The sequence below is a fragment of the Carcharhinus amblyrhynchos genome, chromosome 3, assembly GCF_965287045.1.
Source record: "Carcharhinus amblyrhynchos chromosome 3, sCarAmb.v2.hapA, whole genome shotgun sequence".
NCBI classification, from domain to species: Eukaryota; Metazoa; Chordata; class Chondrichthyes; order Carcharhiniformes; family Carcharhinidae; genus Carcharhinus; species Carcharhinus amblyrhynchos.
This window is the reverse complement of record NC_137326.1, coordinates 134,801,850-134,823,099: the sequence shown is the minus strand read 5'-3', so window position 1 is coordinate 134,823,099 and position 21,250 is coordinate 134,801,850. Positions and strand designations below refer to the sequence as shown.

The window sequence follows — 21,250 nt, the reverse complement described above, 5'->3', positions numbered from 1 at the left end:
TTCAATTTTGGAAGAGGAATAGAATAATGGTATCAGATCAGATGCTAGTTAGCCACACTGCTTGATATTTCTAGCCCTTGCTATCGATTTTGGAGCATTGTTCCAGGGGAGTAATTTTGATTTTGTGTGATGCAAGACGGATGATAACTGTCTGAATTGTTCCACACCTTCTCTAAGTTCCTCTCCTCAAATTTGATGGAAAGGAAAGTGGTGAGGTTTAAAAAGAGATGCCAAATTGTTACCACACATTATCAGACAAAGTCCAAAGGACCTCCCAAGTGGTTTTGTGCACTACCGGAGTCTTTCAAAATCACACTGGTGTTCAGATGATTGGGATAAAGTGCGGTGTTTGAACGTCTCTGGATTATTTTGGGCATGATATTACCAGCCGTTCACACCACACTCCCACTGCAGCCAGGTCGGATAATTTGGAATCCAGCCAAATCTCTGTCCACTGTGGTGGGATGGGAAAATCCCACTGGTGTGAACGATGGTAAGATTCCGGCAATGGTTTGATCACCTTCTACTTTGCCCCTCATACTTCACTTTGAAACCTTAGTTAACCATACCAGCAACCTGAAAGAAAACCACATTCTCTCAATGTTGAATTGTAAAATCACAGAATATTACAGAGCAGAAGAGGCCCTTCGGCCCATCGAGTCTGCACCAATGCACAAAAGGCCCTGACTTGCCCACCTATTGTCACTGAAATTTCTGGAGATCCTCCTGTCCCGATGGGAGACAAATAAAACACAAATCTTATACCCAACTCCCAGATATATAGTTCGAACAGTGATTTTCATCTATATTAAAAACAGAAACTGCTAGAAAAACTCAGCAGCATCTGTGGAGCGAGAAATAAAGTTAATGTTTCTAGCCCATACAACTCTTCTTCAGAGCTGAAGAGAGGGGGAAATGTGTTGGATTATATATAGTAGAAGAGGGGGTGGAGCAGAGTAGAAGGTGTGGGATTGGTGGGAGCAATGAGAGATTGGGAAACAATATTTATAGCATAAAAGAAAGGAAGTGTTGAGGACTAAAGGACGTGCTAATAGCGGTATAAAGGTAAGAAAGCAGATTGTGTTTCTCTCTTTCTTTACTTCAGAGGAAGAGTCACAAAGATGGAAGCATAATCTTTGTCTCTGATACTTCCAGATGCTTGGGTTTTCCAGCATTTTCTGTTTTTATTTCAGATTTCCAGCATCATAGGGTCATAGAGTCATAGGAAACAGGCCCTTCAGCCCAATTTGTCCATGCCACCCTTTTTTTAAACTCCTAAGCTAATCCCAATTGCCTGCATTTGGCCCATATCCCTTTATACCCATTTTATCCATGTAACTGTCTGAATGCTTTTTAAAAGACAAAATTGTACCTACCTTTACTACTGCCTCTGGCAGCTTGTTCTAGACACTCACCACCCTCTGTGTGAAAAAAATTTCCCTCTGGATCCTTTTGTATCTCTACCCTCTGAGCTTAAACCTATGCTCTCTAGTTTTAGATTCCCTTATCTTTGGGAAAAGATACTGACTATCTAACTGACCTATGGCCCTCTACAGTATTTTGCTTTTACCTGAGTGATTTTCAGCTATTTCCTGAAAACATCCTCTTGGAATTTCAGGTTCAAAGCAGGTTAAACTCTTATTTGAGGGCTTGAAGTTACAATATTCCTGTTGCCCATAAATTAAAAATATAAATATAGCTACAATTTTCAGTTCACTTCTAATATAATCACAAAATGTTGATCGAATGCATATTAATGCCATGCTACCTGTTATACGGGCAATGACCTGGTGATCTGAAGACAGTAAGAAGTCTCACACGTTAAAGTCCAACAGGTTTATTTGGCACTAGCTTTCGGAGTCTCAGGCTCCTACATCATGTGAGTGAGGACTTGTGTTCATAAGCAGGTCATACACAGACACAAACTCAACTTACAAGATAATACACTCACCTCATGAAGGAGCCTGAGACTCCGAAAGCTAGTGCCAAATAAACCTGTTGGCTGGTGTGTGAGACTTCTTACTGCGCTTATCCCAATCCAATGCTGGCATCTCTACATCACGATCTGAAGGCAGACATACACGAGATTCTAATAGAATAGAATCAGTGTGCATTCTTTGAAAACAATTTTACTAAGATAATTATCAATGGAAATTGAGAAGGCTGTTATAAACCTAGAGGATCTGTGGCCTTAAGAGAATAGGCACAGCATGCCACATAGTTAAGAAGATATGGCAAATCTTTATAAACCACTGGTTAGACACAAGACAAATGTAGAGTTAATGGCAGCATTGAGGAAGGTGCTAAAAGCGGAGCACACTAGTTTAAAATTATGAAGGTTTTTGATATAAAGTAATTAGTAGTTTTTTTTTTCTAAATAACATTTGATGGGTTGGAAGCCAGAGGATTCAGATTTAAGATTACTGGCAAGAAAACCCTAGAGGCCATGAGGAGAAATCTGCTAAGGCACCAAGCGTACCCACCAGCAGAGGTGGTAGTATAGTGGTATTGTCGCTGGGTAGTAATTCAGTTACCCAGTGTAATGTTCTGGGAACTCAGGTTTGAATCCTACCACAGCAGGGGGTGAAATTTGAATTTAAAAAAATCTAGAATTAAAATTTTAAAAAGATGACCATGAAACCTTTGTCGATTGTCATAAAAACTCATCTAGATCACTAATGTCCTTTAGGGAAGGAAATCCACCATCCTTACCTGGTCTGGCCTCCATGTGACTCCAGGTCCACAGCAATGTGGTTGACTCTTAATGAATGGTGGCCCAGCCCACATCCCATGAACATATAAAAAGATATATATTCCTGAATTTTCTGTCAAAAAGCCTGATGAAAGCAGGATTCAATAGCAACTTCCAGAAAATAAATGGGATCAATTTTAAACAGGAAACATAATCAGGGTTAAAATGGCCTTGAGTGCTTAAAAAATTATTGAAATTATCCAAAGATGTGTGGGTTAGGTGCATTGGCCATGTTAAATTGCCCGTTGGTGTCCCAGGATGCAGGTTAGAGGGATTAGCAGGGTAAATATGCGGGGTTACGGGGATAGGGCCTGGGTGGGATTGTGGTTGGTGAAGATTCGATGGGCCGAATGGCTTCCTCCTGCACTGTAGGGATTCTACGATTATTACGAATGCATGTCTGTTGCTTGTCAGGAAGCTTGCGATTTACTTGAATGCGAAGTTAATGAGGTTCTTCCGTGTGTTCTTCTCTGGCCTCAACAGGATAATGTAACACTTGGGGGCGAAAATACACAGCAAGAAGCCAAAGCTGGACGCCAAGATAGCGAAGGCGTGCACAGCGGCGGCGTATTTCTCCGGGGCGCTTACGTAAACCGGGAAGAAGGTGACCCAGACAACAAGGAACAGCAGAAGGCTGAATGTGATGTGCGTGGCTTCGTTGAAGGTGTCCGGGAGTCTCCGAGCGAAATACGCGGCGGCCAGAGTGACCCCAGCCAGGAGGAATATGTACAGGAAAGTGACGGTGAAGTAAATGAGTGACCCGACGTGACATTCCAAGCTGATAACGTGTTGGTAATAGCGCAGATTGCTGAAGGGGAAAGGCGGAGAGGCTGTGACCCACAGAACGCAAGTTAAACACTGGACGGAGGTCAGGATTAGGACGCCCAGCCGCTGGCACCTGGGGTTGAGCCACTTGACCCGCTTGCTGTGGGGGGCCACACTCTTAAAGGCCAACAGTACCACCAGCGTCTTCCCCAGGACAGTCGAGAGGCACAGCACGACGGTGACGCTGAACACAGTGAAGCGCAGTGTGCAGGACCAGTGCGTTGGCCGGACGCTGAACAGGAGGGAACTCAGGAAACAAAGCAGCAGAGACAGCAGCATTAAGAAGCTCAACTCTGAGTTATTAGCCCGGGCCAGAGGGGTGTATCTGTACTTGAAAAACACCACAGCCGTCGCGATGGTTAGACAGGCTCCGCACACCGTGGAAGAAATCAAAGTGACACCTATCCGGTCTTGGAAGGATAAGAATTCAACCTCCTTCAGCAGACACTCATTTTTGTGTTGGTTTGGCCAGTATTCCAGCGGGCACTTTGTACAGGAGCGAGCATCTGGTTAAAACAAAAACCCACACGTTGATATTCCAGAGAACGTTTGAGAGAGGAGAGATTTGGTTCAAGGACAGAATTAGTTTTAAAAAGATCTTGTGCATAGCTACAATGGAATGATTGTGGAAGTTAATGGTGTGAAGTTGCCGGCGTTGGACTGGGGTGGGGCACAGTAAGGAGTCTCACAACACCAGGTTAAAGTCCAACAGGTTTATTTGGTAGCACGAGCTTTTGGAGCGCCGCCCCTTCATCAGGTGAGTGGTAAAGGAGCAGTGTTCGGAAAGCTCGTGATTCCAAGTAAACCTGATGGACTTTATAGAAGCAAATCGCTGCGGGTGCTGGAATCTGAAACCAAAAGAGAAAACGCTGGAAAATCTCAGCTTCTGTAAGGAGAGAAAAGAGCTGACGTTTCGAGTCCAGACGACCCTTTGTCAAACCCTTTGTTGGACTTTAACCTGGTGTTGTGAAACTTGTTACTGTAAAAGTTAATGCAAGCAGAATACCATGGCGTGAGTGGCACAGTAGTTAGCATTCCTGCCTCACAGCACCAGGGACCGGGTTCGATTCCTGGCCTCAGGGGGTGACTGAGTGAAGTCTCTCCCCATTTCTGCATGGGTGTCCTTCAGGTGCTCCGGTTTCCCCCGACAGTCAAAAGATGTGTGGGTTGAGTTGATTGGCCATGCTAAATTGACACGTAGTGTCAGGGGGATTGTTGGGTAAATGTGTGCGGTAACAGGGATTGGGACTGAATGGGATTGCTATTGGTGCAGACTCAATGGGCCAAATGGCCTCCTTCTGCACATTTGGGATTAGATGTGGGTCAGGGGTGGAAGAGGAAAGGCACATTGTTAAAATGGCGGCGCGGGCTCGTTGGGCCGAAGGGCCTGTTTCCCACGCTGTGTTGTCTTTGTTCTTTATGACTGTTCCTTGGAGCTACAGAGAGGGAGAAATGTTTGATATTGTTTAAGATGGGGTGGCGCTGGGGGTGAGCGGAAGGTCAGGGAGTGATTTGGTAAAGATGTCAATCTTATAGAAGGTTAGTAGAATATGTCTTTATCTGGGGGGACTGGAGTATGAGGCAGGGATTTTCACAGTAACTTCATTGCAGTGTTAATGTAATACTACTTGTCACTAATAATTTAACATTGTTGTTATGTGACCCTGAACTTACAGTCAGTGATATTTTAATTCTCCACTTTGCCACCGCACTGACCTTCCTGTCCTTGGAGCCGGTTTCTGAATGAAGCTCGGAGCTCGTCCGAGGAATAACACCTCGGATGGAATTCTCCGACCGTTCACACCAGCCGGATTCTCTGGTCCCGCTGCAGTGGCTGGGGATTTGGCTGAGCGCCGAATTCTCCATCCTCTCCGACAGCAGCCACGGGGCGCCGGCGGCTGGAGAGTTCTGGCCCTCATCTTTCGACTTGAGGACTTAGTTTTGAGTTCAACAATTTAGACCATAACCTCAGCCTCTGTCTTGTTTCACCCGATCAGTTCTTGCAGTGTGAATGGTTCCATTTTTCTCGCTTCCTTCTTTATTCGGCAGCTGCTAACTTGCCATTCACACCTCATCTGGCAGATCTTCTGTTTTACATTTACCGCAAGGATTTTGCTATTTAATCTCTCCTGCCCTCCACCCTGTTTGAGACCTTCTCTTTGTTCCTCCATCACCTCCCCCCGCCATGCCAACACCCCACCCCAACTATCCCCTCAGATGTTCAAATCCAATTAGCTTTCTATCCTTCCTCAGTTCCAATTAAGTGCCATCATTGGCCTGAAACATTGAAGCTGTTTCTCTCTCCACAGATGCTGCCTGACCTGCTGAGTATTTCCAGCATTTTCTGTCTTTATTTCAGATTTCCAGCATTTTGCTTCTGTTGCATTTGCGTGGACTTTAGTTTAGGCCCTGTTTAGATTGTGTGATGACCTAATCGAGGCCCATGAGGTTGGCTTCTTGGAGTATGAGCTCCCCGCTTCAAGTCAAAATTGTCTACCCAGTCAGAGAGCCTCAGCTGTGTATATAATGGGAGTGTCAGGTCTACTGGCACTGTGGACTTGAAGCACTCTTTTAGAGTGGAGTTAAGTTTGGAAATAAAGGCAGTCTGGCCTCCGAGGAGTTATTTCAATGATGGCTTTCAGTCTGAGCACCACACCTCAGGAAGGGCAGAGTGGCCTAGAAGGAAGGGCGGCACGGTAGCACAGTGGTTAGCACTGTCGCTTCACATCTCCAGGGTCCTGAGTTCGATTCCCGGCTCGGGTGTGTGGAGTTTGCACATTCTCCTCGTGTCTGCGTGGGTTTCCTCCGGGTACTCTGGTTTCCTCCCACAGTCCAAAGATGTGCGGGTTAGGTTGATTGGCCATGCTAAGAAATTGCCCCATTGTGTCCAGGGATACGTAGGTTAGAGGGATTAGTGGGTATAATATGTAGGGATATGGGGGTAGGGCCTGTGTGGGATTGTGTTTGGTGCAGACTCGATGGGCCGAAGGGCCTCTTTCTGCACTGTAGGGTCCTATGATTCTATGACGTGTACTGTAGATCAGTAGAACAATGTCAGAGTGAAAAGAGTTTCATTATAAGGCCAGTTTGCATTGATTAGGCTTGTAGTGCCCTGAGTATAGAAGACTATTGGGTGATTAACGTAGGGGTATGAATGAAGACAGAATCATAGAATCCCTGCAGTACAGAAAGAGACCATTTGGCCCATCATGCCTGTGCTGACCCTATCCCTGTAACCCCATGTATTCACCCTGCTAGTCTCCCTGACACTAAGGGCAAATTTAGCATAGCCAATCCATCCTAACCTGTATATCTTCGGACTGTGGGAGGAAACTGGAGCACCCGGAGGAAACCTACGCCGACAGGGGGAGAACGTGCAAACTCCACACAGACAGTCACCCAAGGCCGGAATCGAACCCGGGTCCCTGGCATTGCGAGGCAGCAGTTCACCACCGTGACTCCGTGCCGCCTGAAGGTTAACAGTGTGGTTAACAGCTAGTGAGGAGGAAAGCTTTAGACTGCAGGAAGGTACAGGTGGTATTCGAGAGGTAGAAAATGATTCTTTCCTCATTTTAAATTTACGCCCTCTTGTTTTTCGCTTGTTTGTTGAGGAGAGTACTTATGTTATCTTGACCCCCAAAAAAATAGTGAGCTGCCTGGAACTCAGTGCCAGGACCCGGGGGGGGTGAAATAATATCAGGGGTCTGGGTGGGGTGGTGCGGGGAGAGGGTGGGCCACGGGGAAGGCTTGGGGACATTTTGGGAGGGGCGATTCTGGCTACTCTAGTGTTATCTATCTTTCCCAGTGTTCTGTGCATCCTGGTACCCCTCTCTGATAATACCTCTAAGTTCCCAGACCCTTCACGTGTTAGGTTAAAACCTCCCCCATAGCACTTGCACTGGCTCTGGTGCAATCTGTCCAGCCCCATCTCCTCGGAGACAGTCCCTTTGCCCCAAGAATTTAAAGAGCCCCCCCCACCCCCCCTGCACCATGTTCCCAGCCATGCGTTACCCTGCTCTTTCTGGACTCTCTTTTGGGTGACAGAAGACAATCCGGGAATGAATAATTTTGAGATCCTGCTCGCTAATTTCCTGCCCAGCTGCCTAAGTTCTGATCGCAGGGCCCCACTCCCCTTCCCGTCCCTGTTATTGGGACTGAAGTTTATTTGGGGCCTGGGTAGCATAAATAGGGATGACACATATCTCTTATGGGGATAGGGCCTGGGTGGGATTATTGTCTGCGCAGACTCGATGGGCCAAATGGCCTCCTATAGCATTGTAGGAGTCTTAGCAAAGGAGAGAAAAGTGAGAGGGCATAGATTCAAAGTAACTGTCAGGTGGATTAGAGATGTGGAAACATTTCTTCAGCTAGAAGGTGGTGGGGACCTGGAACTCACTGCCTGAAAGAGTGAAGCAGCTGAAACGTTCATTATATTTAAAAATATATGCATTTGGCTGTTGACTTGAAGGGTCAGTAATCTGTTAGTCCACATATGTCATGCATGGATTAATCAGGGTAAGTCTTTGTCAACTAGCACAAAGGCGATGGCTCGAATGGCCTCCTGAGTTGTATATTTTCTCAGGTTCCACAGTTTTATGTTCTAATTCAAGCGTTTAAGATGGATAAAGGAGTTAGTAGATGGAGAGAGACTATATCCTCGGTCAAGGATAAGGGGACAGAAACTTATGTTGAGTAGAAATCTGGAAGCCTGATGGAATCAATGTGAGTGAATGGAGTTAAGATACTGATTGTGCTGGGGGGGTGTGGGGGGCATGGTGGCACAGTGGTTAGCACTGCTGCCTCACAGTGCCAGGGACCTGGGTTAGATTCCTGGCTTGGATCACTGTCTGTCTGGAGTTTGCACATGCTCCCCATGTCTGCATGGGTTTCCCCCATGCTGGTTAGGTGTATTGACCCAAACAAGTGTCAGAATGCGGTGACTAGGGGATTTTTTTCCACAGTAACTTCATTGTGGTGTTAACGTGATGACTCTTATAAATAAACTTTAAAACATTGATCTAAAATAATGATGGGACGGACTAGAGAGGCTAAAAAGGTCTACTCCTGTCCCTAGTGTCAGTTAAATGTTTATGTAATTATTGATACAAACCTGTCACATTGCTAATATGAGCATCGTGGCATTGTACGCAGTCAAAACAACAAACTGGCTCTTCGGGTCTCATTGCTTTCCTTGTACCAGGGGGGCAGCTTTCAGAACATATTCCTCGTGGAACCTTCATTAAAAAAAATACAGATCATTACGATGCATTTGACTGAATTGCTTCAGAAGTCATCAACACAGAGCAGACATAGAAACGAGAAGCAGGAGGAGGCCATTTGGCCCTTCGAGCCTGCTCCGCCATTCATTTTGATCATGACTGATCATCAAATTCAATCTCATGATTCCCCCCCCCCATATCCCTTGATCCCTTTAGCCCCAAGAGCTATATCTAATTTCTTCTTGAAATCAGACAATGTTTTGACCACAGCTACTTTCTCTGGTTATGAATTCCACACATTTACCATCCTCTGGGTGAAGAAATTTCTCCTCACCTCAGTTCTAAAAGGTTTACCCCTTATCCTCAAACTGTGACCCCCTAGTTCTTGACTCCCCCACCATCGGAAACATTCTTTCTGAATCTACCTTGTCTAACCCTGTCAGAATTTTACAAGTTTCTATAAGATCTCCTCTCACTCTTCTAAATGTCAATGAATATAATCCTAACTGATTTAATCTCTCCTCATACGACAGACCTGCCATCTCAGGAATCAGCTTGGTAAACCTGTGGTGCGTTCCCTCTACATCAAGGACACCCTTCCTCAGATAGGGGCACCAAAACTGCACACAGTACTCCAGGCGTGGCCTCACTATCGCTCTATACAATTGCAGCAAAACATCCCTACCCCTAAACGCTGATTCTCTCGCTATGAAGACCAACATACCATTTACCTTCTTTACTGCCTGCTGTGCCTGCCTTAAGACAACTGGTTGGTCAAATGAAACTTTCTCAGTGTAGATTATTTTGTAAATTTGTACCCATTTACACCTCTGCTGGTCTCAGCTTTTCTCCGCGTACTTGTTTCATTCTTTTGGGCCATTCAATTATTGCTGACCCTCACTTTATCACACTTTAACACAACTCTTTGTTATCCTCGCTTCATTTTTCCCTTGCTCCTATTTTTGTGAAACAGACATTTACCTCTAAGATTTTCTGGTTGTGATGAAAGATTATCCGACTGAAAGATCAGTGGCAAAGAGTCATGTTGGAGTCTAAACACTGGGGATGATCTTACCAAAGAAATTCTGAGTCCTGAATGACTGTGAAAATGAGAGAGTTTGAGATCATTTTTTTCAGCAAGAACCACAAGTCCAATCTTAAGCCACGCTGTGCAAAACATCTTGCTAAAACCTGTTTCCTGCCAGCAGGGGTGGGAGTGGGGCCTAAGCTCACCAGAAAACTGGCAGCTGGCAGCAGAGGGCACAGTCGCACAGAACAGAGAGATTGGTCAGTGTGTTCCCCAACCTCACTATTGCTGACTCCTTGGCTGGGCAACTCCCCCCTCACGGGCCAGCCAATCAACTACCCCCTCCGATTGTCCCCCTCTGCCCATCTCGGCCTGGTCAATTTCTGCAGCCCCTCCCCTCCTCTTTGGTCGTTTGCCACCCCGTGGTCAATCGCCAGTTGCAGCATGCGCAGTGTCCCTCCCCCTGTCCAAACCCCGTTACAGGGTGGGCAGTGTCACACCCCCTTCCCCTTGCCTGCTTCCCCTTAGGCCCTAGCCCCTTAAGGCCCTGCCCTCTTCCAGGAGCCCTGCCCCCTCATACCCTGCCCCCTTGGTACTGCCCAGTGGGCACTGCCAGTGTGCCAGGTTGGGAGTGCCGGGTGAGTGGTGGGCAGTGCCAGAGTACCAGGCATGAGGGGGCAGAGAGTGCTGCAATATCTTAGCAGGTCTGACAGAATCTGTGGAGAGAGAAAAAAAAGTTAATATTTAACAAAGTATGTATGGCTCTGCTTTGGAACTGAATAGCAGTAGAAATGTGCTGGATTTTACGCTGTTATAAGAATGGAGGAGGTCAGATGGGATTCATTAGATGGAGAGGGAGGTTCAGTGACACAGATTGTCATGGATCACAAATCCTCTGTAACTGATAGCGAACTAGGGCACATATTACATTCACGGAGAAAGCAGATAGATGTTAGGTCTGCTGCAGAAAGTTGAGTTTGTCAGAGGCTGGGTTGGAGGATAGTAGAGGGGAGATGGAGAGAGATAATAATTGCAGATGGCTGGAAGAGGATGAGAGAGTGTGGACCTGAGAGGGAAAGAAGAGATAGATAAAGAGAAATTGAGAAGAGTGAGAAAACAGAAGAGATGTATAGAGAGGGGAGGGAGAGGGGGGAGGAGTGAATGATAGAGGTGGAGGAGAGGGAAGTTGAGGGGAGAGTGAGATTAGTGACACGGACTCGTTATCATTTGGGGCAACATCTCAACTTTAAAATTCACATCCTGCTTTTCACATCCCTCCATGGCCTTGACCCCCTAACTCTATATCCTCTTTCAACCCCTAACCCTCCAATATCTCTGCCCATCTCCAACATGCCCTGCTGCGCAAGCTAATTCTCACCATTGCTCCAGACTGGGATTCCCTCTTTAGATCACTCTGCCTCTCCCGATCTCTGGATTCGATCTTCTTAAAACAAAGATTTTGATTACTTCTAGCTGGCTTCAAACTTAGCTTCAGGCGGAATGGCCTTGGGACCTTTTTACTAAGGCGCTAGATAAATGCAATGTTTCTCCTATTTAAAGAACGCCGATCAGTTTCAGCATATACTGTTGATTTCAGAAGTGCCCTCTGAAAATGGTGAGTGCAGTCTGGAAAACTCTTTGTTTTCTATTATGGAGAGATTTTCGCTGTTCAAAATTACCTCCTTTTGGCCATTTCTCCAGACAATATCTTGTTCACTTATCTGCAGCTCCTGGCCTGAAGGCCTTGATGTGTCATATATTCCAACAGTCACAATGTCAATGGCACCACTGGCACTTATCTGCCTGTTTACCAGCTCATATTTCTGGTTCCACTTGCCGTGAGAATGGATGGCACTGCCATCTGCATCGGTGGACTGGAATGTCTTCAAGTAATTAAGCAGCTTTAAAAAGCAATTGGGTTGTTGGGTGGGCATTGGGAAAGAGAGAGAGAGAGAGCATAAAGTGTAAACAGACTAAATAACATAAGAAGTGCAAATCATGTCTCGCATGATCTGAAGACAAATAAGGATGAATAAGTCATGAAATCCCACTAGCCCAATGATAGACAACCTGAGCGAGTGAGTGAGCTGCATGAGTGGCCCTCCCTCATCTCAGTGGGCCACAAGATTGAAATCAAACTTGTTCCCTAACCGTGAATAAAGTTAGATACATTTAATAAACATTTCATAATGAGTTATCAAAGTTTATTTATTATTCACCAGTCGGCTTACATTAACACAGCAGTGAAGTTACTGTGAAAATGGACAGCGTGGTAGAACGGTGCTTTGCACTGCTGCTTCACAGCGCCAGTGACCCGGGTTCGATTCCTGGCTTGGGTCACTGCCTGGGTGAAGTTTGCACATCCTCCCCGTGCCTGCGTGGGTTTCCTCCGAGAGCTCTGGTTTCCTCCCACAGTCTGAAAGGCGTGCTGGTTAGGTGCATTGACCTGAACAGGTGCCAGACTGTGGCGACTAGGGGAATTTCACAGTAACTTCATTGCATTGTGAATGTAAGCCTTACTTGTGACTAATAAATAAACTTTAACTTTATATCCCCTAGTCACCACACTCCGGCGCCTGTTTGGGTACACTGAGGGAGAATTTAGCATTGGTAAAGCATCTAACCAGCTGGTCTTTTGGACTGCAGGAGGAAACCGGAGCACCCGGAGGAAACCCACACAGACACAGGGCGAACATGCAGATTCCACACAAACAGTGACCTAAGCCAGGAATCGAACCCAGGGCCCTGGCGCTGTGAGATAGCAGTGCTAACCACTGTGTCACCATTATGGAAAATGATTAATTATTTACTATCATTTATATTTGAACAGAACTGGTAAAAATGGTAAAACAAATGGTAAAAACAAAAGACATATTTACACTTTGGATTCAGAGCACAGCTCTTACAATCAATGTTTTCCCATTGAATCCCTGTAGTGCAAAGAGAGACCATTCGGCCCATTGAGTCTGCACCGACAACAATTCCACCCAGACCCTATCCCCCTAACCCCATTTATTTACCCCACTAACCTACATATCCCGGGATACTAAGGGGCAATTTAGCTCAGCCAATCCACCTAACTCACACACCTTTGGACTGTAGGAGGAAACTGGAACCCTTGGAGAAAACCCACACAGACATGAGGAGGATGTGCAAACTCCACACGGACAGTGATCCAAGCCAGGAATCGAACCCACGGCTCTGGAGCTGTGAGGCAGTAGTGCTAACCACTGTGCCACACAAGCAATCAGCACATGCTTCACTTGCCCTTGTTTTACGTGTGAATCGCTTCAGTCAGACTGGTTGGAAAAAAACCCACCCAGACAGAAATCAGCGGAATGAGGCAATCCTGCATGTGGGCAACAGTCAATGAAATGTCTTGTGAGCTGCACTCAGAACCCAGCCATAGGTTGTCCACCGCTTCTCTGGCCCCATCCAACCAGAAAGAAGACAATGTTAATCAAAAAACAATTCTGCAACAAATGTATTGCTGATGGGTCCAACTGATGGAGATTGAACTGGGAGGAACGGACGAACAGCTAGAAACAAAATGCTGAAGATCTGAAGTAAAAACAGAAAATATTGGAAATGCCGAACAGGTCTGGCAGCGTCTCTGGAGAGAGAGAAACAGAATTACACTTTCAGGTCCTGACCTTTCATCAGGACTCAAGTCCCAATTGGTTGACCTGTGACCATTGGGCAGTCACATGATGTTGTTGACTTTGGTTCACCTCCAATAGTCAGTCAACGGCAAACCTAGACAAGACAGCAGGAAAACTCCAGTCCCTGTTGGTTCAAAGTTATCCTGCTCCTCGAAGGAATGTTACACTCACCAAGTGTCATGTTTGATATCCTGCTCATATCCTGGACCTTACAATGTCACTTTCTAAAAGAAACCATCTTATCTGTTATTTATATTCATGATTTGGATGAGAATATAAGAGACATGGTTAATAAGTTTTCAGATTGGTGGCATAGCGGACGGTGAAGAAGGTTATCTCAATTGCAACGAGATCTTGATCAATTGGGCCAGTGCGCTGACAAATGGCAGATGGAGTTTAATTTAGATAAATGCAAGATGATGCATTTTGGTAGATTGAACCAGGGCAGGACTTACTCAGTTAATGGTAGGGCACTGGGGAGAGAACAAAGTGATCTTGGGGTACAGGTTCATAATTCCTTGAAAATGGAGTCACAGGTGGTATGTCTGATGAAAAAGGCATTCAGCATGCTTGGTTTCATTGGTCAGAACATTGAATACAGGAGTTGGGACGTCTTGTTGAAGTTGTACAAGACATTGGGAAGGCCAGACTTGGAATACTGTGGGCAGTTCTGGTCATCCCATTATAGAAAGGATATTATTAAACTAGGAAGAGTGCAGAAAAGATTTACTAGGATGCTACCAGGACTTGATGGTTTGAGTTATAAGGACAGGCTGGATAGATTTTTTTCTCTGGAGCGTAAAAGGCTGAGGGGTGATCTCATTGAGGTCTATAAAATAATGAGGGGCACAGATCAGCTAGGTAGTCAATACATTTTCCCAAAGGTTGAGGAGTCTAAAACTAGAGGGCATAGGTTTAAAGTGAGAGATGATAAATACAAAAGGGTCCAGAGGGGCAATTTTTTCACACAGATGGTGGTGAGTGTCTGGAACAAGCTGCCAGAGGTAGTAGTAGAGGCGGGTGCAATTTTGTCTTTTAAAAAGCGTTTACACAGTTACGTGGGTAAGATGGGTAAAGAGGGATATGGGCCAAATGTGGGCAATTGGGACTGGCTGAGGGGTTTAAAAAAAAGGGTAGCATGGACAAGTTGGGCTGAAGGGCCTGTTTCCATGCTGTAAACCTCTATGATCTCTCTGACTCTGTGACTCAATGGATAGAGCGAACATTCTGTCCAAGAAGTGAATTCCATTATTTGAATACTCACTCTAATACTCTGTCTGTAGGGTATTGGATGAGCAATTCCATCATGTGTGAACACTCAGTCACTGAAGGAATTCTCCAGCCAATTCAGGACATGTTGAGAGAGAAGTTCATAAAATATTTAATAACTTAGGCTTTATTAATAAGGGCATTGAGGACAAGGACAAGGAGGTTGTGTTGAACTTGTATAAGACATTAGTCAGACCTCATTTTCTTTTAAGTTTAAAGTTTATTTATTAGTGTTACAAATAGGCTTACATTAACACTGCAATGAAGTTACTGTGAAAATGTGAAGGCTTTGAAGACAGGTTATTCACAAGAATGCTTCTGTAGCTATGAGGATAGATCTGGGGTTGGGACTGATTTCCTTGCAGGAAGACGGCTGAGAAGAGATTTGATAGAAGTATTCTAGATTGTGAGGGGTCTGGACAGGGTAAATACTGAGAAATTGTTCCCAACCAAGAGAGAATCAGAGGGCACAGATTCAAAATAATTGACAAAACCCGGAGAGGCAATGTCTGGAAAATGTTTTTCACCCAAAGGGGGGCTGGAATGAACTTCCTGAGAGGGTGGTGGAGGCAAATTCAATCGCTGTATTCGAAGGGGAATTAGATTGATTCTGTAAAGAAAGAATATGCAAGGTTATGGGGATAAGGCAGGGGGATGGGAGTGGATAGAATGCTCTTCCAGAGAACTCGATGGGCTAAATGGCCTCCTTTTGCACTGTAAAGGTTCTGTGATTCTGTGGAACGCCCCTTTACCATTTCACTAGAAAGATCTGACAGGGGAAATTGTCATTCCGGTGGGATCTTCATATTACTCCGCTTGCCACCTCTGTAATGTCTCAGATATGCAACACAAATCAAAACTGAAAATGCTGGAGAGACTCAGTAGGCCTGGCAGCACCTGTGGATAGAAACAACGTTAATGTTTCAGATCTAAGCAACCCTGCTACAAAACTGAAGAGAAATAGAAATGTACAGAATTGTATAATTGGAACTCTCCTTTGCCCCAATCTAGCCTTTTATTCCATTCTGCCCCACTTTCTCCTCTTTCCAATCATATAATTTCTACCTTTTTCAGTTCTGTGGGAGGATCAGTTAGAAGTGAAATGTTTGTTTCCCTCTCCACAGATAGAACGTAGAACACTACAGCACAAACAGGCCCTTCGGCCCACAAGTTGTGCCGATCATATCCATACCTACCAGGCCTATCTATAACCCTCAATCCCATTAAATCCCATATACAAATGCTGCCAATGCCTGCTGGGTTTGTCCAGTACGTTCTGTTTCTAATTCATATTTCCAACATCCACAGTTTTTTGCTTTTGTTGAGAATTAAGAAGACAAGGTTTATTTAACGAGGTAACGCTAATCTTTCTTACCTGCCATGACGCCACATCTGACAATTTGGGACAGCCATCATCTCCACAGGAAAGTAGGTTGTGGAGGGCACGTGCAATGGCATATACTGCTTTGTACACGCGGTAAGATATTCTCAGCTGGGAGGTATCAGTATAGGAGTTATTTACATCTTGTAAGTTCTCGTTCCCCGTGCATTGCTGAACCTGAAATTCTGGGTGGCAGCCAGTGATGTTTTGCATGGAGCAGTGGAATGTCTTCTCCCAAAACTCGTTGAGCAAAGGATTTCCGGGAGATTGTTTGGGATTGGTTTGAAGCAGGAACTCCTTTAAGCCCGGAATATTTGCCTTGGGGATATCGAATCCCAGTGCTCCAAGCAGGAAGTGAGCATTCTGTTCTGCAGACAAAATGGGAACTGAGATCCAAGACTGGCTCCCAATCCACTGGATACCAGTTACATTCTGCCGGACAATCTCCTGGAACAAGACTTCCATATCTGCCAGTGTAGCGAAAGCGATGATAATCTTTGTGTGGGACAGTTTCAGGTTGTTTACCAACTGGTTTATTCTCTCTCTGGAGTCAGTCTCCGAGAACGCTTCCCGGAAGGCAATGCAAATCCCTACTTGTTTGAGCTCTTGAAGAATCGTTTCCGACTCTTGTGCCACATATGTGGATGTGCTTTGTATTAACCCGACAAAGTTCCAGCCAAAATGCTTCAGCAGCGAGGTTAAGGCCATTATTTGGAGCGAATCACTTGGCATGGTTTCGAAAAGTGTCTCAAAGTTGTGCTCACGAAAACACTGGCACGTGGCAGAGAAACTGATCTGGGAAAATAAAATCCAACAGGACCTTATAAACCCAGAAATTCACAACCCAAATCCAACAGCACCTTATTAAGCAGGTGATTTATAATCCAAATACAACAGTTGCCTATCAAACCAAAGCTATAAATTACAAATTGAACAATAACTTTTCAAACCAAATTCCTTTCAAATTCAAATACGACAGCACCTATTAAAGCAAAGCTTCAAAATGCAATTACAACAGTTATTTGTGAAACCAAAGTTTCCAACTCCAAATGCAACATCACCTTTCCAGAAGACGAAGGAAATATGGCACGTCAGCTATGACTCTCACCAACTTTTACAGATGCACCATAGAAAGCATTCTTTCTGGTTGTATCACAGCTTGGAATGGCTCCTGCACTGCCCAAGACCACAAGAAACTACAAAGGGTCGTGAACGTAGCCCAATCTATCATGTAAACCAGCCTCCCATCCATTGACTCTGTCCACACTTCTCGCTGCCTTGGAAAAGCAGTCAGCATAAATAAGGACCCCACTCACCCCGGACATTCTCTCTTTCACCTTCTTCCGTGCGGGAAAAAAATACAAAAGTCCGCCATCAGACTTTTGAATGGGCCTACCTCGTATTCAGTTGATCTTTCTCTACACCTTAGCTATAACTGTAACACTAAATTCTGCACTGTATCCTCTACGAACGGTATGCTTTGTCGATATAGTGCACAAGGAACAATGCTTTTCATTGTACACTAATACATGTGGCAATAATAAATCAAATCAAATCAAAAACCAGACCTTCAAAACCCAAATCCTGCAGTGCCTTGTCCAACTAGAGATTCAAAGCTCAAATACAACATCACCTCATAGAACCAAAACTTTAAAACCCAAATTCAGCAGCAACTTATCAAACCAGAGATTTAAAATTAAAATCCTACAGTCAGTTCAGAGTTTCAAACTCCGGATGCAATAGCACTTTATCACTTTACCACGGACTGCAGAATTTCAAGAAGGCAGCTCACCAACAACTTCTCAAGGGCAATAAATGCCGGCCAGCCAGCGACGCCCAGGTCCCGCGAGTGAATTAACAAAATGGAGCTTTGACACCCCAAGCAAACCTGATCTACAAAAGCCAAAGTGAATAAATTGTTCTCAATGTCTAGCTTATTTTAAATTAGCTGGAGTATTATATTCTCATCACCACTTTTTCAAGAATTGGTTAAGGTTGCAGCGGGACCTGTGATTGCAGCTAAGAACATAAGAAATAGGAGCAGGAGTAGACCATCTGGCCCTTCGAGCCTGACCCGCCATTCAATAAGATCATGGCTGATCTTGTAGTGGTTCAGTTCCACTTTCCCGCTTTCTCCCCATAACCCTTAATCCCCTTATTGATCAGAAATCTCTCCACCTGTGACTAAAACATATTCAACAAGGTAGCCTCCACCGCTTCAATGGGCAGGGAATTCCAGAGATTTACCACCTTCTGAGAGAAGAAGTCCCTCCTCAACTCTGTTCTAAACTGACCCCCCCTTATTTTGAGGCTGTGTCCTCCAGTTCTTGTTTCCTTTCTAAGTGGAAAGAATCTCTCTGCCTCCACCCTGTCTAGCCCCTTCATTATCTTATATGTGTCTATAAGATCCCCCCTCAGCCTTCTAAACTCCAATGAGTACAGGTCCAATCTACTCAATCTCTCTTCATAAGCTAACCCCCTCATCTCCAGGCTGTTCTCAATCATGGAGAAATTATAAAATTTAATAAATCTCACCTATTTATCAATTAAGCTGAGAAGTGAAATTGCCAACCTCAATGCTTTGTGAAAAAAATCATTCTTTTGCTTTATTCAAATTCCTTGCCTTTAATCTTGAATATATAAAACATTGGATATTTCAGTTGCCGGTAGTACTTCCTCATTCAATGAGGTGATGGTTGAACTATAACCCAACCCCAACCTCCTTGTCTAATTGTCCCTCTATATCCCTGGCTAGTAAAACATCTATAGATTTCAGATTTAGCCAAGCTAACATGAAACGAATGAATTATTTTTGCACAGAGTTGTAGGCACAGGTTTGAGAATTTTAAAGTAAGATATGCTTCAAGTTTCTGGATGTCCAGATCACCAACAAACTATCCTGGTCCCTCCACACCGACAACATTGTTAAGAAAATCCACCAAGGCCACTAATTTCTCAGGAAGCTAAGGAAATTCGGCAAGTTCACTTTGACTCTCACCAATTTTTACAGATGCGTCATAGAAAGCATTCTTTCCAGATGTATCACAGCTTGGTATGGCTCCTGCTCCAACCAAAAGCGCAAGAAACTACAAAGTGTTGTGAATGAAGCCCAGTCCATCAGTCAAACCAGCCTCCCACCTATTGGCTCTGTCTACATGTCCTGCAGCCTCAGAAAGGCAGTCAGCAAAATCAAGCACCCTACACACACTGGACATACTCTCCTCCACCTTCTTCTGTTGGGAAAAGGTACAAAAGTCTGAGGTCACGTACCAACCAACTCAAGAAAAGCTTCTTCCCTGCTGCCATCAGACTTCTGAATTGATCTACCTTATATTAAGTCGATCTCTCTCTACCCTAGCTATGACTGTAATGCTACATTCTGTACCTTCTCCTTTCCTTCTCCCCTCTGTACTTTATGAACGGCATGCTTTGTACAGCGCACAATACATGCGACAATAATAAATCAAATCAAATCATTTATACAGCATCTTTTCTGATTGCGGGACACCCCAAAGCCCCTTTGCAGCCAAGAAAAAGAAGCATGGTCACTAGCATAATGTAAGAAATGTCACAGCCAATTTGTACACAGCAAGATCCCAATCAGCAAAGTGATAATGATCAGATTATCTGTCTTTGACGTTGGCTGGGGGATGTTGAGCAGGACACCAAAGGAACTCCATTGCTCCTAGAAATAGTAAGAAGTCTCACAACACCAGGTTAAAGTCCAACAGGTTTATTTGGAATCAAAAGCTTTCAGAGTGCTGCTCCTTCACCAGGTAAGTGGAAGCGGCCATGTTTGCGAACTAATCTCCACTCGCCTGGTGAAGGAGCAGCGCTCCGAAAGCTTTTGGTCCCAAATAAACCTGTTGGGCTTTAACCTGGTGTTGTGAGATTTCTTACTGTGCCCCACCCCAGTCCAACGCTGGCGTCTTCACCTCTTCGAAATAGTGAGGTGGGATTTTTGGGTGTCCATCTGGGAGGACAGGCTCCCAGTCTCTCACCCAAAAGACAGCACCTCCTAGTGCAACACTCACTGGGTGAAATGTCAACCTAAACCATGGGCCAAGCTCAATGGACCCACTGCCTCCTTAGTCAGCAGAGAGAGTAAGAAGTCTCACAATACCAGGTTAAAGTCCAACGGGTTTAGTTGATATCACAAACTTTCAGAGCACTGCTCCTTCATCAGGCAAGTGGAAAGAGAGCGGAGCAGAGAGGGAGCGCTTCCAAATGAACCCTGAGATTTCATGCATTAGATTTACACGCTAAAATATGTTATCTTAGGGTCTTATGCCAACCACGAATAATTTAACACAATTTAATTTCAGATATTAGCAAATAAGTAAACAAAAATGCTGATATCCTACCACTGGGATTTTGAAAGGACCAGTTAGCATTGCCTCTGCCAGGGATCTGATGAATCCAGCATCAGCGAATATAGCAGGGACTTTCGAAGTGAATGTACAGTCGTAGCCGGAAATGCTTTCTTGCTGGGCGCCAATGAGTGCCATGACCGCTTTCACTGACAGGGTTTCACTGCTGCAGCCGTCGTATATCTTATACCCCAGTGTGACGTTAGGAAGCAGCTCCGGACTGCTGTTTATCTCGTTGATAGCAAAAATCATGGTCTGTGCGAGGCGAAATTCTATCAAATTAAAACTGTGAACGTACAGATTGAAACTGTTATACCAGGACGCCTGGGTTACATTTGATGCACTGTCTGCTTTTCGCAATGCTAAGCTGCTTTCAGCAAAACAATCTGATGTACGGGAATACTTCTGGCTGTAATGTTTTTGATATATTCACTATCTTTACATACTTAATTTACTCCAACATTGAATAATGTGCGTGGAAATTACTCCATGTTTTCCAAATGTCCCTAAACATGCTAGTGTTAAGCTGCAACTTGATTTAAATTTAGAGCAGTGCAATGAATCTGTCTTTTTGTGCAAGTTTAAACCCTGTTTGCAGCTTTGGCAGTTGTTAGGGGTTAGCCAGGGTTACTGAGGGAGTTTGGTGTCAGGGCTCCCCCCTCGCCCCCTCCTAGGTTTGGGCTGCTGGCGACTGAGGGAATCTGGAGACAAGAGTCCCCTTACTCCCTCCCAGCTGAGTCACTGC

The 21,250-nt window shown here is 44.8% G+C and overlaps 1 protein-coding gene across 1 annotated transcript; it reads right to left on the bottom strand.

Annotated features, from left to right (window-relative positions):
• Positions 1-3,178: 3,178 nt before the first annotated feature.
• On the bottom strand, positions 3,179-20,757 carry LOC145341272 (extracellular calcium-sensing receptor-like). Its single transcript, XM_080186197.1, has 5 exons — positions 20,500-20,757; positions 16,130-16,930; positions 11,503-11,724; positions 8,688-8,811; positions 3,179-4,083 (listed from the first exon to the last, which is right to left on the bottom strand). Exons 1-5 carry the CDS (start codon positions 20,755-20,757, stop codon positions 3,179-3,181), a joined length of 2,310 nt encoding a protein of 769 aa, XP_080042323.1.
• Positions 20,758-21,250: the final 493 nt, after the last annotated feature.